Raw genomic sequence first — 16,672 nt, 5'->3', positions numbered from 1 at the left:
ATAAGTAGGGGCATAGCGAGCAGATCGAGGGACGTGATCGTTCCCCTCTATTCGACATTGGTGAGGCCTCATCTGGAGTACTGTGTCCAGTTTTGGGCCCCACACTTCAAGAAGGATGTGGATAAATTGGAGAGAGTCCAGCGAAGGGCAACAAAAATGATTAGGGGTCTGGAACACATGAGTTATGAGGAGAGGCTGAGGGAGCTGGGATTGTTTAGCCTGCAGAAGAGAAGAATGAGGGGGGATTTGATAGCTGCTTTCAACTACCTGAAAGGGGGTTCCAAAGAGGATGGCTCTAGACTGTTCTCAATGGTAGCAGATGACAGAACGAGGAGTAATGGTCTCAAGCTGCAGTGGGAGAGGTTTAGATTGGATATTAGGAAAAACTTTTTCACTAAGAGGATGGTGAAACACTGGAATGCGTTACCTAGGGAGGTGGTAGAATCTCCTTCCTTAGAGGTTTTTAAGGTCAGGCTTGACAAAGCCCTGGCTGGGATGATTTAACTGGGAATTGGTCCTGCTTCGAGCAGGGGGTTGGACTAGATGACCTTCTGGGGTCCCTTCCAACCCTTATATTCTATGATTCTATGATTATCTATATTGTGTTCTCTCTCTAGATACTATAAGTGGCTGTTGAAATGGGGGTTGCAGAATTGCCTTGTGGTTGGGGGTTGGAGTTGTGGCAGGCTTGCCATGTCGGGGGGAGGGGGTGCCAGGCTTTTTGTTTTTGTTTTTCCATTTCAAAAGTGGTAACCCTAGGAGTACAACAAGGTTCCCAGGAGTGTGTAAGGGCCTGACTGTCCTCTCAGTAGCTGGGTCTCCTGCTACAGTTCTTCTAGCCTGGCAGCTGTGGCAAGAGCAAGAAGGGAGGGTCAAGGAGTGAGAAGACATGGCCTCTCCCTGATCCTTCATCCACAAAAATACTGCTTCTTAGACAGAGGGGAGCACGAATGGGACATGAATCTCCAAAGGTGGATGCAGCAAAAAGGGTCTGGAAACCTCTGGTATATAGTAATAACATCACAGAATTATAGTTACATATGTAAGTGCTATCTAGGGATTCCTAATTGTAGGCCACTTGGCTTCCAGTGCAAAGCATTGGGGAGACAGTGAATTCATAGAACAATTAAGTTCTTTTTCTAAAAGTAAGACCATTAGATTGAGATGTATACCTTAGAGGTATAGTATGATATACAGTATTGCTACTCATTGACATGATAGCTGGTTTTTAGTCTCCAGAAGCCGTTGGAACAATCCATCAGTTTCACATAGTAGTCCATTTACTGAAGTATTTTACTGGTTCTTTCCTTGATCCGAGCAATTTGTGTAATGATCAGGTTCTGTAGTATGATATTATCTTGGTAGGCCTTAGTTTAATTAATTAGCACTTGTATAGTAGGTATTGTTAAATGTTAAATCCACCCTATTGTTTCAAGACAAAGAGTGGAAAAAAGAATGTAGGCCATACTTACGGGATGGGGACTCTATCCACCACAACTCCCACATCTTTTTTAGAGTCCCTGCTTCCCAGGTTAATCAGTGGAGTATGAGCTCACAAAGTGACGGTGTGGTTAAAAGAACTAATGTGTTCCTGGGATGTATAAACCGGAATCTCTAGTAGGAGTAGAGAGACTATTTTACCACTGTATTTGTCACTGGTGCGACCAGTGGTGGAATACTGTATCCAGTTCTGATGTGCACAATTCAGGAAGGATGTTGACAAATTGGAGAGGGTTTATAGAAGAGCCACAATAATGACTGAAGAATTAGAAAATATGTGTTATAGTAGTAGACTCAAAGACCTCAATCTAATTAGCTTAACAGAGAAGATTCAGGGATGATTTGATTACACTTGTCAAAGTTTGACTCAGACTCACAATTTATCAGACCACTCTGTTTTATTAGCAAAGCTGCTCTGCTAATACATTTAGAAGTGAGCCCCCCGAGTGGGGCTTGTGTCTCTTAATTTATACAGTTTTTGGAGAACAAGTTACAGAGAAGTTACAGACAAAAGAAGAAAAAAGATTTTAGTCACCACCCTTCGAGATCCCTGAGACCAGTCACGTATCTTCAATTACCTGCCACCCTTAACAATCTCCTTTAACAGCTTCCAGTTAACTTAACTAATTGCCCTTCACACCTTCCATTCTGATGCCTGCTTCTTAGATGTGCTGGCTCTATCTTAATTGCTTCTCCATTCAAAAGCTAACTGTCCCTACATGTGCTCCCTCAGATACTTTGTAACATGTTTTGGCATGCCCTCTCATATACAATGTATCCAGCATGTCCCCTTATACAACGCTATACTTACACAATGTTATACTTCCACACACTGTTAAGCAGGGCCAGCCTTAGGGAAAATAGCACCCTGGGCAAACTTGTATTTTGGCGCCCCAGCCCCAGCTGTCTCCCCATTCATTCCCCTACTGGCCCCAGCTGTCTCCCCCATTCATCCGACCCTGCTGCCTCCTGTCCCCCATTGCCCCGAGCTCCCTTCCATGACCTCGCACTCGAGGCCCACCCTCGCACTCCAGCCTCTTAACCACAGCATCCCCCAACCACGTCGCCTACCTGTAGGGCCAGCCCTGCCATGCAGTGACTCACAGCTGGATGCCAGGGTGATGGGCATCATAGGAAATGTTGACTCCCCCTGCCAGTGCTCCAGAGGACCCTCATCTGGTCGCTGAGCAGGACAACCACGATGATGTAGTAGGCGGTCTGCTGCACTCTGACAGGGTGAGCAGGCTTTGGGGCAGAGTCGTACCTCTCCTGCACCTCCCAAGAAAAAGGGGGAGCCCCTGAGAACTGGGGAGCATAAGGAACTGTGAGGTTCAGAGTGTGGCATTCAGGAGGGGATCTTGAAGATATGAGGGACACCCTGAGAACTGGGGGGGAGGCAGGGTGGCTAAGAACAGGGAGTTTGGGACCAGGGGGGCAGAGGGAGGGGCCTCCTGCGAGCTGTGTGGGCATGGAGGGGGGCCGGAACCTGGGGGCACAGGGAGGGGCCCCCAGGAGCTGGCGGGGCTGGGAGCTGGGACAGAGTCAGGACCCCCTAAGACTGACTGATGTCTTTGCCCTGCAGTTTTAGCTCCCTTGCGTTCCCCTCCCAAACTGGAAGAGGCTGGCAATTTCCAGCTCCCATTGGCCAGCTGAGATGCCACGCTCACCTTCCACTGGGTGGCATTGCTTTCATTCAAGCTGCCCATGGAAGGAGGAACAGCCGGGCTAGGACAGTCCCAGAGGGTGGCGGGGAGGAAGAGCATGCCAGCTTCCAGAGAGCAGAGGCAGGACTAGGAGCCGGGCTGGGAAACCATGTGGGGCAGAGAGCAGGGGATCTCCACTCTGGAGCAGGGAGGCGGGCACTCCTGCTGAACCAGGCTGCATCCTGCAGGCAGTGAGGGGATGCCCGAGCCCCTTGCCTCTTCACCATGGCACCCCCTGACTATGGCGCCCTGGGCAGATGCCAGGATCACCTAGCCTTAAGGCTGGCCCTGCTGTTAAGGAACAAATATTTACTAATGAGCTAGCAGAGAAAGGTATAACATGATCCAGTGGGTGGAAGTTGAAGTGAGACAGATTCACACTGGAAATAAGATGTAAATTTACCAAGGGTCGTGGTAGAATCTCCATCACTGACCATTTTAAAATCAATATCAATCTTTTTGTCGAAAAGATTTGCTCAAGGAATTATTTTGGCTAAGTTCTCTGGCCTGTGTTATACAGGATCACAATGGTCCCTTCAGGCCTTGAAATGTATGAAAAAGACATGCTTTGCATGAAGCATAAATAAGCCGTTTAACCTCCCCACCGCCACCACCTGCCAAAGTACAGCATACTGGCATAAAAGACCTTTGGAAGTTCTCTGATGTCTGCTTTGAGAGCTCATATGAGCAGTGCCCTGCGTACACCATGACATATTGGGACAAAATTTTGAGGTAACAATCCCAAAATTCCATGGCAATAACTACTAAATCCCTTAAATTAATCATGGCAAAATTAATGTATTCAGTTGCCATGAAGTTTCCTTTGTTGCCGTTCCTCCATCTCCACACAAGTACATGCAGCTGTGGCTCATAGTTGAGAACCCATCAGCATAAACTCCACTGATTATTTTTATAGTGATTATTTTCAATGTGTTCTCCAGGGATCCTAGCACCACGCTCCATGCCTTGGCTCCAAGATGTTCTCTAGGCATCCTGGTGCAGAATTACCTCCGTCCCAGGTGTCTCAGGGAAGGGAAATACTTCTGGTCTGTTTCAGTGGCTCATCTTCCAGGCTTCGCAGCTGTGCTCTTCTTTAGGCTCGCCAGACTAAGCTTCTGGCTCCATCGAACAGTGCAGAGCACCAATTAGCAATTTCATGAAGGGAAAGCCAGAGAGCAAGAGGCAGCTACAGGAAACGTCCCAGCAGGGCAGAGCCAGAAAACCAAATGGCTGCAGCAAAATGGCAAATTCCATGGTATCTTGGGGGAAAAATTAGGTATTCTGTGGTCATGGAATTGTGGAGTCCACAGGGCCTTGATTAAGAAGATTGAAGCAGTTCACACTTTTGAAAGCCATTGTCTTAAGTTGTCTACAAACTCAGGGTTTGTCTAGATGGTAAGTTTGTTGACTTGCCATCTAGACAAGCCCTCAGGCAGGCAACACTGCATTCATTTTGTTCATGTTTTCAACAACCATTAAAGCTGGAAAATTTGTTTCCATGAAAACTGGAGCACACTTCTATGGCAAAGGGATAAATTAAGTGGCAGATACCACAGCCACAGAGCTGCAGATTACATGGCCTCTGCTTGAGTCATAACTTTTTTTTAAAAAGCCTTCAAGCAATGAAGGAATCTTGACAAGAGGCCTGGTCAGTTAGTTAGTTCTTTGTTGAGAATATCCTTTTAATCCCACTTAATATGAGTGAAAAGGAACTTTGCAATGTGGCCATCATTGTTTTAGAAATAGTATGCAGATAAAAATTGAGGCAATTACTTGAATCAAAACTAGGCTGACAGACCCTGCTGTAGTCCACGTCTCCGTCCAAGATCTGATCTCAGCTCCAGATAGCATAGGTAGTTCAGACCTTTTGGTATATTGGGACTATTCAGCCGTTTCCACAAGATGCCTTCCAATGGTGTTTATACTATACCAATTGAGACAATTAGCACAATATATGCATTCTTGAAGTACGCTCTGAAACATTAAGCATGATGACATAGCATTTTACAGTGGTCTGTTCTGGGGCAGACCCCCATGAAGTTAATGCATCTTACTTTCGTCCAAACTGTGAACTCAATGTCAGAAAAGCAGAATAACATCCCAAGAATTTCAGGGACATAAACTTTGAAGAATTGTTTTGTACTTAAAGAAGAGAAAATATAGGTTACTCTCATATATCTTTTTGAAGTTTGTAACAAGATGGATGGCTCAGGTTATTGCTTCTAAATTAAGAGCTTTACATTTGTTGTTTACACTTCAAACACTAATGAACTGTGAAAACAAAATAGATAATTCTCCAAGTATATGTTTCATACAAAACTAAATAACTAGTTTAAAATCCAGAAATTAAAATCTAGCAAGCAGTAAGTGCAGATGTTTTTCCTAAAACATGTGAGTGGTATTACTTCAAACAGTATCAATGCTAGCTCTGTCCTCAGGGAGACATACAGATTTACTGCTTAGTATCCAGAGCAACTATTGTTTCTGAAATGAAATATTGGAACTATATTAAAAACCTACTCCAGACTACTCAAAGTAATGTAATAGTCCTAAATCTGAATTAATTCCTGAAAACACGTACTGTATGTGAATGTACAGTGTTTTCTGACATTTTATCACAGAAAGCGGTAACAATAGAGTGCAGTTTGGCTGGATGATAGAGGAAGTATCTTAAATAACACCTCTAATACTGTATATTTTAAATGTTAACACTAAATTATGTTAAAATGTTAACACTTAAGGCTAAACAAAGGATATTACATGACTTGCAACTCTCATTAGATGTTGGTGAATATCTGTTTCTATGTAGGATATTACTGTCTTTGAATTATATTTGAATTGTGTGGGGGAAAAAAAATAAAAACAAAACAAAAACTCCTGAAATTAAACCCTTTCTCAAATTTCCAGCTCTAACTCCGAGGGAAGATGGGAATAACATCACCCTTTTCTATAGGTGTACTTGCTCCTTCAAATGAAGAAAAGTACACAAAATTCACTGCTGAATTCAAAGCTTTTAAGGTAGTTAAACTTCTTATAAGTGAATAAAAGTGGGACAATTGCACTCAGTTAAAATGGTGTTCTTATTAATTAGGTGAGGTAAAAGATATTATTTTAATTATTGGGCAGAGTTTAAGTAGCAAAATGTTTTGCCATTTAAAATGTAGAGTTTGCAAAAGAATTGAACATTGTGGGAGGAAACTATACAAACTGTACACAGTTTGCTACAGGGTGGATTTGATTTAAATCAAATTGATTTAAATCACTAGTTAGGAAGACTCGATTTAATCATAGATTTCTACATAAGTACATTCTTGACCAACCTGCTTCCTTTCATCATCTTCAATGCAGTGTCTTCCTGAGAGGGAACACTTCTCAAGATGTTATTTCATTTAGGCAGCCAGGCATTGCATTTCTTTGTTGCACTGTTTGCATTTTGCATGCATGCCTGTCTTACCCACAGGTAGAGGAACTTCATTAAAATATTCCTAAACTGGGTCTCTCTTACGGCTTGCTGCCGTTATAGGTTTTCCCTTCTAGTGAAAGAATGGTATGGTAGATCTCAAATCAGTGAAGGCCACTCTCAGACCTCAAGACTTCTGCAATATGCTGCTCAAACAGTTTCACTTTTGTTTCTACTGCCTGTCCCTCCCTTCTCACATTTATCTCCAGACTTCTTCTCCTTGTCCAGCTCTATTCCGCCCCCAACAATCATCTATTCATTGATCTTTTTGAAACTTTGTACTTTTAGAGAGAGGTAAGGGATTGACTCTGTGTACACACATTTGCAGAGGGACAATAGGGTTGAGGTCTGTTATTTCTCACCTCGATATATTATTTATTTTTTTAAAAACATTTTTGCTGTTAACAAGCATGTTATCGCTGGAGAGACAAATCCACAGTTTGAGAACTGCAAAACTAAGCATCTCTGATGGTACTTTCTAGACTGAGCACTGAGTCCCTAAATTACCCTAAATAATCTATACAGAAGCCCCTGGAGCCACATAAGATTGGGTCCCTAATCCATGAACTATTGGAACTCATTTACAAAACTTTTCTTAAACATGACATGAATATATTGTCTCATATTATAGAATTAGAATTTATAATCCCTATTCCATGATGAGATATCTTTGAGCTATAATGTATCTTAATTAAAACGATCTTTAGATGGTTTTTTTCCTCAAAAAGCATTTTATCAAAAAAAATCTGATTTTAAATTTAAAAAATCAGATTTTTTTATTTTTTTTAAAAAAATCATTGATTTTTATCCACCCTGGTTTGCTGTATATTCATGGTTATGTACATAAGCATGGTGTACCAAGACACCTGCAATCTTTGGGCACAGAGCCAGAGAAAGACAGCCCTCCTACAAATGGAGCACAGTCCCTTGTTCTGCATGATGCACTGCACTTCCTCCCCCAATTTTTAAATGTTTGACTTTTTGGAATCTGAATTAAAAATGTTGGCATGTGTTTTAAAAAATGAACATGCATTTCTGCATGCATTCAGGTTTTATGTATGTATGAAATTTCCCAGCCTGAATATTTGCACTGAGCGTTGTGTACACAACTGCACATGCATTTCTAAAAAATTGGGCCATTATTTAGTTAGCACCACTATGAGAGGATGATCTGTAGCTGTCTGGATCTCTCCTCCTCCCCCCACCTGATCTGGATTGTCATGCACAAATACATCCACTTGGGATGGCTAGTAACAGCTGTGGGAAGTCAGTTGCACCAGTTCAACCTGTCAATTTAAAAATAAAGTGTATAACAGCATTGCTATTATCAAGTGCTGAAAAATCCTGAGACAGGCCCCAAAAATCATGAGATTGGCTCGAATCATGATTTTAAGAATAATACATTTGAAGTTCCTTTTATTTGTCTTCTGGCTTTTGAATCCCTATGGTTAATTTTTTTCCAGTTTCTTGGAGATTCTGGTATAGTTACATGACTCCAGGGTCTAAGGCTTCAGAAAAACCCCAACACATCAGATATTGCAAGCCACACGATAAACTCATGGGCATTGGCAACACTAGGACAGAAGCGTCAGTAGAAGTATGGAGTATAGCTAGCCAGGAATTTGTTTTTGGGTAAAAAAAAATTTTTTTTTTACAAAAATGAAAAGAACGCATTTGTCTCCTTTTCTACAATTTGAGTTTTTGTTGAAAAACCAGAAAACACAAAAAATGTGGCCACTCTGACAAAATGTTTGGTTTTACAGAAAATTTTTACCTGACTAGCCAAATTTTTCATTTTCAAAATTTTGTTGTTTTTAATGAAAACCCCCCAAATGTTTCAAACAGACATCTCCTTCAAAAATTACTAGTTGGGTTGGGGGTGGTGGTGAAAAGAAAGCCGTTAAAAGAAACAAACCAACAAACATTTTGAACAAAAAATATCAACCCGTCCTAGCTAGGAGTGCTAGCCAAGGAGCATTGTTCTGGAGCTGGCTAGAGAGCCAAGGTCCTCAGGCTATGTAGGGAGACTGGTGGTGTTGATATCCTGTGCTGTGTATTGTTTTTGTTCTGTTCATTTTCTCCATACTGTTGTGGGTGCGAAGGACACCTTATTCTCGCCCCCCCCCCCCCGCACTCCCGCCCAATAAAAATCCCACAGCTACCCCAACAATCAAAATCTGGACAACCTCTTAGTATATCTGTTACAACCAAAGATCTTTGCAGTGATATTAAGATAGACTCAGGAAGCAGACCTGTTGAAAGCCTCTGGGTAAGGATAAAAGAGGTAAAAAAAAAACCAAGGGTGATGTCTACTATAGACCAGTGGTAGGTGTCTACTATAGACCACCTAACCAGAAAGAAAAGATGAAGCTTTTTTAAAAAACTAGTAAAATCATCCGTAACACAGAACTTGGCAGTGGTGGGGGACTTCAACTACCCAAACATCTGTTGGGAAAATAATACAGCAGGGTACAGATTATCCAACAAGTTCTTGGAATACATTGGAAGCAACATTTTTTGTAAATAACAGAAGATGGAGAAAGTGAGTAGGGGAGAGGTTATTCTAGATTTGATTTTGACAAATAGAGGGAAACTAGTTGAAAATTTGAAGGTGGAAGGCAGCTTGGGTGAAAGTGATTATGAAATGACGGAGTTCATGATTCTAAGGAATGGTAGGAGGGAAAAGAGCAGAATAACGATAATGGATTTCAAGAAGGCAGACTTTAGCAAACTCAGAGAATTGATACATAAGAACCTATGGGAAGCAAGTCTGAGGGAGAAAAAGAGTTCAGGCGAGTTGGCAGTTTTTTAAAGAGACGTTAGTAAGGGCTCAAGAGCAAAGTATATCAATGCATAGGAAAGATAGGAAGTGTGGTAAGAGACTCCCCTGGCTTAAACAGAGATCTTCAATGACCTGAAACTCAAAAAAGAGTCATACAAAAAGTGGAAACTAGGTCAAATTACTTCCCAAAGAGTGAATATAAAATAAACACAAGCATGTAGGGACAAAATTAGAAAGGCCAAGGCAAAAAACAAGATTAAACTAGCTAGGGGCATAAAGGGCAACAAGAAAACATTTTACAAATACATTAGAAGCAAGAGGAAGACCAAGGCTTTTGATACTGTCTCACATGACCTTCTCATAAACAAATTAGAGAAATATAACCCTGACGAACGTACTATAAAGTGGGATCACAACTGGTTGGAAAACCATACTCAAGAGACTAGTTATCAATGGTTTGCAATTAAGCTGGAAAGAGACACTGAATGAGGTCCAGCAGGGATCTGTCCTGGATCTGATAGTCAGTTTATTTATAAATGATTTGGATAATGGCATAGAAAGTACACTTACAAAGTTTGCAGACAAAAGTATGAACGCAAAGCACAACGCTTCTGAAGGGCTAATTAATTGGACAAATACAAAATGGGAAACAACTGCTTAGGAAGGAGTACTGCAGAAAAGGATCTGGGGGGTTATAGTTGATCACAAACTAAATATGAGTCATCAGTGTAATACTGTTGCAAAAAAAGTGAACATCATTCTGGGATGTATTAGCAGGAGTGTTGTAAGCAAGATATGAGAAGTAATTCTTCTGCTCTACTCCACATTGGTAAGCCCTCAACCGAAGTAGTTGTGTCCAGTTCTGGGTACCACACTTTGGGAAAGATGTGGACAAACTGGAGAAAGGCCAGAGGAGAGCCAAAAATATTATTAAAGGTCTAGAAAACAGTGACCTACAAGGAAAGATTGAAAAAATAATTGGAGTTTAGTCTGGAGAAGAGAGGACTGAGCGGGGACACAAATATGTAAAAGGTTGTTGAAAAGAGGAGGATGATAAATGATTCTCCTTAACCCATGAGGACAGGACAAGAAATAATGTGCTTAAATTTGCAGCAAGGGAGGTTTAGGTTGGACATTAGGAAAAAACTTCCTAATTATAAGGATAGTTAACCACAGGAATAAATTGCTCAGGGAGGTTGTGGAGTCTCTGTCATTGGAGGTTTTTTAGAACGGGGTGGGCAAACTACAGCCCGCAGGATTGCTACCCCCGTGGCACCTTGGGTCCCGTGCCGCTCCCGGAAGTGGCCAGCACCATGTCCCAGGGATGGTATAGAAGATAATACTTAGTCTTGCCTCAGTGCAAGGGACTGGACTATAGATGATCTATTGAGGTCTCTTCCAGTCCTACATTTCTATGATTGATAGGTGCATACAAGACACCAATTCCTCTTTTTAGCAATTTACAGTCTAAATAGGGATGCACAAATGACAAGAGATCATGCTTGGTGAGGGGAAGAAGGGGAGAGAGAACAAGGAGTAGATATTCCAGAGGAATATGTATTTGCTTATGGGCAGAAGATCCTGAATTATGCACTATTTTGTCAGTTGGGAAAGGATTTTTTTTCAGTGAATCACTTGTAATTAGTGAAAATAACTTGTATGGTGGATCATCCTAAACTGTTCAGAAGAATCCTTGTTTAAGGAGTAATTTGAGTGAAGGAAATATGATCAAATGGAAACAAAGTTTGAAACTATTCCAAACTTAACGTGCATCACGGAAGAAGATGTAGCTGTGTGAGGAACAAACAAAGGGAGCAGCCAAGTGTCTGGTTTATACTGAGTAAAGGCAATGAGTGGAAAGAGATAAGATCACAAATGTAAGCAGAAGCAGAATATTTTTAGAGCCTTTAAAGCAAGGATGAGAAACATGAGGGGAAGGTGTCTTTTGGCAGCAGCATTTGTATGGGCTGAGGCCTTCCATGACAACTGACCCAAGGTGCAGAGAAGAGTGTTGACACGATGATTTGAAGTAAGGTTAGATTGGAAGTAGTAATAGGGTGGATTGGGGGTGGAGGTATATGCTGGTGTTTGGGGATTGTGGGGATAGTGACATTATGAACAATTAAAAAAAAAAGGAGTGAGGGGGGAAGAGTTAAGGGAGGTGGGAGAAGAGATCAATTCTGGTGATGCTGGGTTTGCACTGGCAGCAGGACGTTCAGGATTGAGATGTTTTGGAATCAGAGCTACAAGACAGAATTTTTAAAAAACCTGAAGTACAATGAAGAGCTTTATAGTTACCAAATTATACTAGCATCTCTCATAACACTTTCATTACTAACTCAAGGAGCAGCTACTTGAAGAGGGAAGTAGATGCTTTAATTTCCCTTTGGTTGCCATAAAGTTGACTGCTATCTCTCTCTTTAAAAATATGGGAGAAGTGGCAGTCTCCCAAAATCTTTTCTCATGGATTCCCAGAGTCACTCATGCAGACCTGGTGGCAGTAATTTGACTCTCTGTAACTTAATTTTTTTAAATTTAAGAACTATAGCCAAGATGTCCAAAGATAGGATCTTAAAGTTAGGCTTCTGAGTTTATGTGAAACTTCCTAAATAAGTTACCAGACTCTCAAAAGTGCTGAAGTCAGCGGGAGCTGCATAGGGTTGCCAACCCTCCCGGTTTCTCCGGGAGTCTCCTGGAATCTGGCTCTATCTCCCGGAGGCTACAGAAGCCAATCCGGGAGATTTTAGGCTGCTAAAAGTCTGGCGGTGCAGTGAGGCTAAGGCAGGCTCCTTGCCTGTCCTGGCCCCACGCCGCTTCCGGAAGCGGCCAGCACATCCCTGCTCCCTTGCGGCCCCAGGGTGCGGGGGCAGGAGAACTCCGCAGCTCCCATTGGCTGGGAACTGCGGCCAATGGGCGCTGCGGAGTCGGGGCGGGGGCAGCACGCAGGCCGCTTCCGGGAGTGGCATGGGGCCAGGGTAGGCAGAGAGACTGCCTTAGCCCCACTGTGCCAGCAACCAGGAGCCCCCGAGGTAAGTGCCACCCAGCTGGAGCCCACATCCCTCACCCCCTCCTGCACCCTAACCTCCTGCCCCAGGCTCAGCCTGGAGCCCCCTACTAAACTCCAAACCCCTTGGCCCCAGCCCACACCTCAACCCCCGTCTCAGCCTGGTGCAAGTGAGTGAGGGTGGGGGAGAGCAAGCGACAGAGGCAACGGGGATGAAGTGAGTGGGGTGGTGCCTCGGAGATGGGGCAGGGCAAGGGGTGGGGCAAGGGTGTTTGGGTTTGTGTGATTAGACAGTTGGCAACCCTAAGCTGCAGGGTGTTCAGCATTTTGAAAATAAGATTGGTGACTTGGCTCCTGTGTTTCGAACCCTTTGCCTTTTATTAAACGACTCTCATCCTTTTTTATGCATCGGCTATGGTGTTCATTAACTTTGGCTGCTCCTCTCATTTTGTGGGCTGCATAAATTACAAACCGCCTATGTACTCTGCCTCCGTCTTACTTTCTGTTGTTTCTCTTTGCAGTCCACTCCTTTGCATCTAGCAGCAGGCTATAACAGAGTTCGAATAGTCCAGCTTTTGCTTCAGCATGGTGCTGATGTTCATGCAAAGGACAAGGGGTATGTATATTGGTTTTTAATTAATTCTCTGGTTTCACTAGTTAGTTACATTTTAAGAATTATTTTTATCATTGTTCTGTTGTATGTTGTAATTCAGTCTGTATCTGAAAATGAGTTAATCTAAAATTGGAGATGAGAATTGGGGCACAGTTGTTTCCAGAATCAAAATTTTGTTTTTGTGGTAAATAATCTTTTGTAAAAGCCCAAGTGAGGATTGAAGTGGGATAGTGTGCTCCTTAGCTATGTAGATCTTCTATTTTATGGATTATTCCTTCATTAAATAAGTGCATTTTGAAATCTATATTGCTTGGTTCTTTATGGGTCCGCTGTGTTATTGGAAATTCTGTGCACAATTTTGAGTGTTGATGGACTTCTGGTATTATTTTGGCAATAAAAAATGAACTCAAGGTGTGACAGACAAGAGGCATATTCAGTTACACTTTTCTGTGACCTGATTATTTTGTCAGGTATATGCATGTCAGCTCCATAAGATTTGCACGTGCACAACTGATGAGATAAACAAGCACCTAGTTTCACAGCTATTACCAGCAGTAAACATCATAGGAAGAGAAGACAGCAGAGCAGTCTTTTCTAAGGTGAATTAACATATTTCATAGATTACTCGGGCTAGTTAAGTCCAAAGCTGACTGCAAAGAGTTACAAAGGGATCTCAGAAAAACTGGGTGAGTGGGCAAGAAAGTGGCAGATGAAATTCAGTGTTGATAAGTGCAAAGTAATGCACAGTAGAAAACAAAATCCCAACTATATATACACTATGGTGGGATCTAAATTAGCTATTACCACTGAAGAAGATCTTGGAGTCATTCTGGATAGTTCTCTGAAAACATCTGTCCAATGTGCACCATCAGTCAAAAGGGCTAACAAAATGTCAGGAACCATTGGGAAAGGGATAGAAAATAAGAAAAGAAAACATAATATTGTCTCTATATAAATCCATGGTTCACCCACACCTTGAATACTGCATGCAGTTCTGGTTACGCCTTCTCAAATAAGATATAGTAGAGTTGGAAAAAGTACGGCGAAGGGCAACAAAAATGATTGTGGGTATGGAAAAGCTTCTGTATAAGGAGAGATTAAGAAGACTGGGGCTTCTTCATCTTAGAAAAGATGGCTGAGTCCTATGATAGAGGTCTGTAATAACACTAATGGGGTGGAGAAAATGAATAGGGAAGTGTTAACTTACACCTTCATGCAACACAAGAACTACGAGTCACTCAATGAAGTTAATAGACAGCAGATTTAAAACAAACAGACGGAAGTACTGCTTCACACAACACACAGTCAATCTTTAGAACTTGTTTCCAAGAGTGTTGTGAAGGCCAATAGTATAAAACAGGGGTCGGCAACCTTTCAGAAGCGGTGTGCCGAGTCTTCATTTATTCACTTTAATGTAAGGGTTTCGCATGCCAGTCATACATTTTAACGTTTTTTAGAGGGTCTCTCTCTATAAGTCTGTGTATTATCTAACTAAACTATTGTCGTATGTAAAGTAAACAAGGTTTTCAAAATGTTTAAGAAGCGTCATTTAAAATTACATTAAAATGCTGATCTTACGCCGCCGGTCCACTCAACCTGTTGTCAGCCTGGGGTTCTGTTCACCTAGGCCAGCAGCAGGCTGATGGGGGCCTGCGGCCGGGACCCCGGCTGGCAAGGGGTGGGCAGCCAGAACCCCAGACTGGCAGTGGGCTGAGCGGGGCCGGCGGCCGGGACCCTGGCGGGCAAGGAGCCGGCAGCCAGAACCCCAGACTGCCAGTGGGCTGAGAGGGGCCGGTGGCCGGGACCCCAGACCGGCAGTGGGCTGAGTCGCTCAGCCCGCTGCCAGCCTGGGGTTCCGTCCACCGGCTCCTGCCAGCCAGAGTCCTGGCTGCCGGCTCCACTCAGCCCACTGCCGGTCTGGGATCCCGGCCCTGCCCACCTGGAGTGGGTACCTACCTTCTCACTGGCTCTAGCCCATTCTCTTCCTCTCTCTCTGCACTGAGCTGAGGGTGGGAGTGCACTGAGCACAGGGCTGGGGGTGAAGGAGCAGGCTGGGGGTTGCGGTGCAGGGTTTGGCCAGGAGCTAGAATGCGGGAGCGGGCTCAGGGTTGGAGCAGGAGGTTTGGATGTGGAGTGCCTACTTGGGCAGCTTCCATTTGGTGCAAGGGGTGCAAGTGGGAATGTGGGGGGTGGTGCAGGAGCTCCCGTTTGGTGCTCGGGGTGGGGGTGGGAATGTGGGGGGTGCAAGAGTCAGGGCATGGGTGTGGGGGGGCTGGGTATGTGTGTGGGGTGCAGGAGTCAGGGCTGGGGGCATGTGAGGAGGGTGCAGGAGTCAGGTCAGAGGGCTGGGGGCATGAGAGAGGGTGCAGGAGTCAGGGCATGGGGTGTGAGGGGGCTGGGTATGTGTGGGGGTGCAGGGGTCAGGGCAGAGGGCTGGTAGTGTGTGTGTGGGGGGTGCAGGGATCAGGGCTGGGGTGTGTGGGGGGGTGTAGGGGTCAGGGCAGAGGGCTGGGGTGTGGGCTAGGGTTGTGGGGGCACTTCCAGCCCCCTGCCCAGAGCAGCTATAACGAACTTGCTTTGGCCTCGAGTATTTCTGTTATTAATAGTCACGTCCTGCCCCCTGACTGACCCCTCAGAATGCCCGACCCATCCAAACCCCTCTGCTCCTCGTCCCCTGACTACCCCCTCCAGAGACCCTCCTCCCCTAACCACACCTCCCAAGAGCCCACCCCCTATCTAAGCCCCCCTGCTCCTTGTCTCCTGACCGCCCCCTCCAGAGACCCAACCCCGTCCCTAATCATCCCCAGGACCCCACCCTCTACCCAATCCCCCTGCTCCCTGTCCCCTAACTGCCCCGACCCCTATCCACACCCCTGCCCCCTGACAGGCCCCCCGGGACTCCCACGCCCTATCCAACGCTCCCATCCCCTGACCGCCCTGCCCCCAGAACCTCCGAACCATTCAACCCCCCTGCTCCCTGTCCCCTGACCGCCCCCTGAGACCCTCTGCCCCTTATCCAACCCCTCGGCCCCGGCCCGGCACCCTTAACATGCCGCTCAGAACAGCATGTCAGAGCCTGATGCGCTGATCCGCTGGAGTGCAAAGCCCCGCCCCCCCGAGCGCTGCTTTCCGCATTATATCCAAATTCATGTTATATCGGGTCACGTTATATCAGGGTAGAGGTATAATTGTGAGTGCTATTTCTTAACATTAATGTATGGTAGATTAAACACTTATGTTACATTACTCAAAAATGTTTTTATGCTATTCTTAATCAGCGCATTATTCTGAAAATAAATGTAAATGTATTTGGTTAAGATTCCATTTGATTTTGAAATCTGCTAATTTTACAGCCTGAAAATACTTCAGAAGTCTTTGAAAATGCTTCCTAGATATGTAATTTTGTTTTGTTTTATTTAATCTAGCGGACTTGTACCTCTTCATAATGCATGTTCATATGGACATTACGAAGTCACAGAATTGTTACTTAAGGTAAGTGGAGAAATGGAAGAAAACATGAGCATTGCAATATTGCAAAATTACGGAGAGAAATAGTTACATCATACAATAGTTAAGACTGTAGCCTTATTTCTGTTTTTTTAAAAAAAAA

The 16,672-nt window shown here is 44.0% G+C and overlaps 1 protein-coding gene across 1 annotated transcript in view; it reads left to right on the top strand.

Moving 5' to 3' along the window:
* Nucleotides 1-16,672, top strand: part of TNKS (tankyrase) — a 278,284-nt gene that overhangs the window by 169,555 nt on the left and 92,057 nt on the right. Inside the window, exons 6-7 of the mRNA XM_048846834.2 lie at nucleotides 12,971-13,065; nucleotides 16,488-16,554. Coding sequence (XP_048702791.2) covers nucleotides 12,971-13,065; nucleotides 16,488-16,554 — 162 coding nt within the window. The remainder of the gene's footprint in view (nucleotides 1-12,970; nucleotides 13,066-16,487; nucleotides 16,555-16,672) is intronic.

The sequence above is a fragment of the Caretta caretta genome, chromosome 4 (genome assembly GCF_965140235.1).
Source record: "Caretta caretta isolate rCarCar2 chromosome 4, rCarCar1.hap1, whole genome shotgun sequence".
Lineage (NCBI taxonomy): Eukaryota > Metazoa > Chordata > Testudines > Cheloniidae > Caretta > Caretta caretta.
The sequence above is the reverse complement of the archived record's forward strand: the minus strand, read 5'-3'. Positions and strand labels throughout refer to the sequence as shown.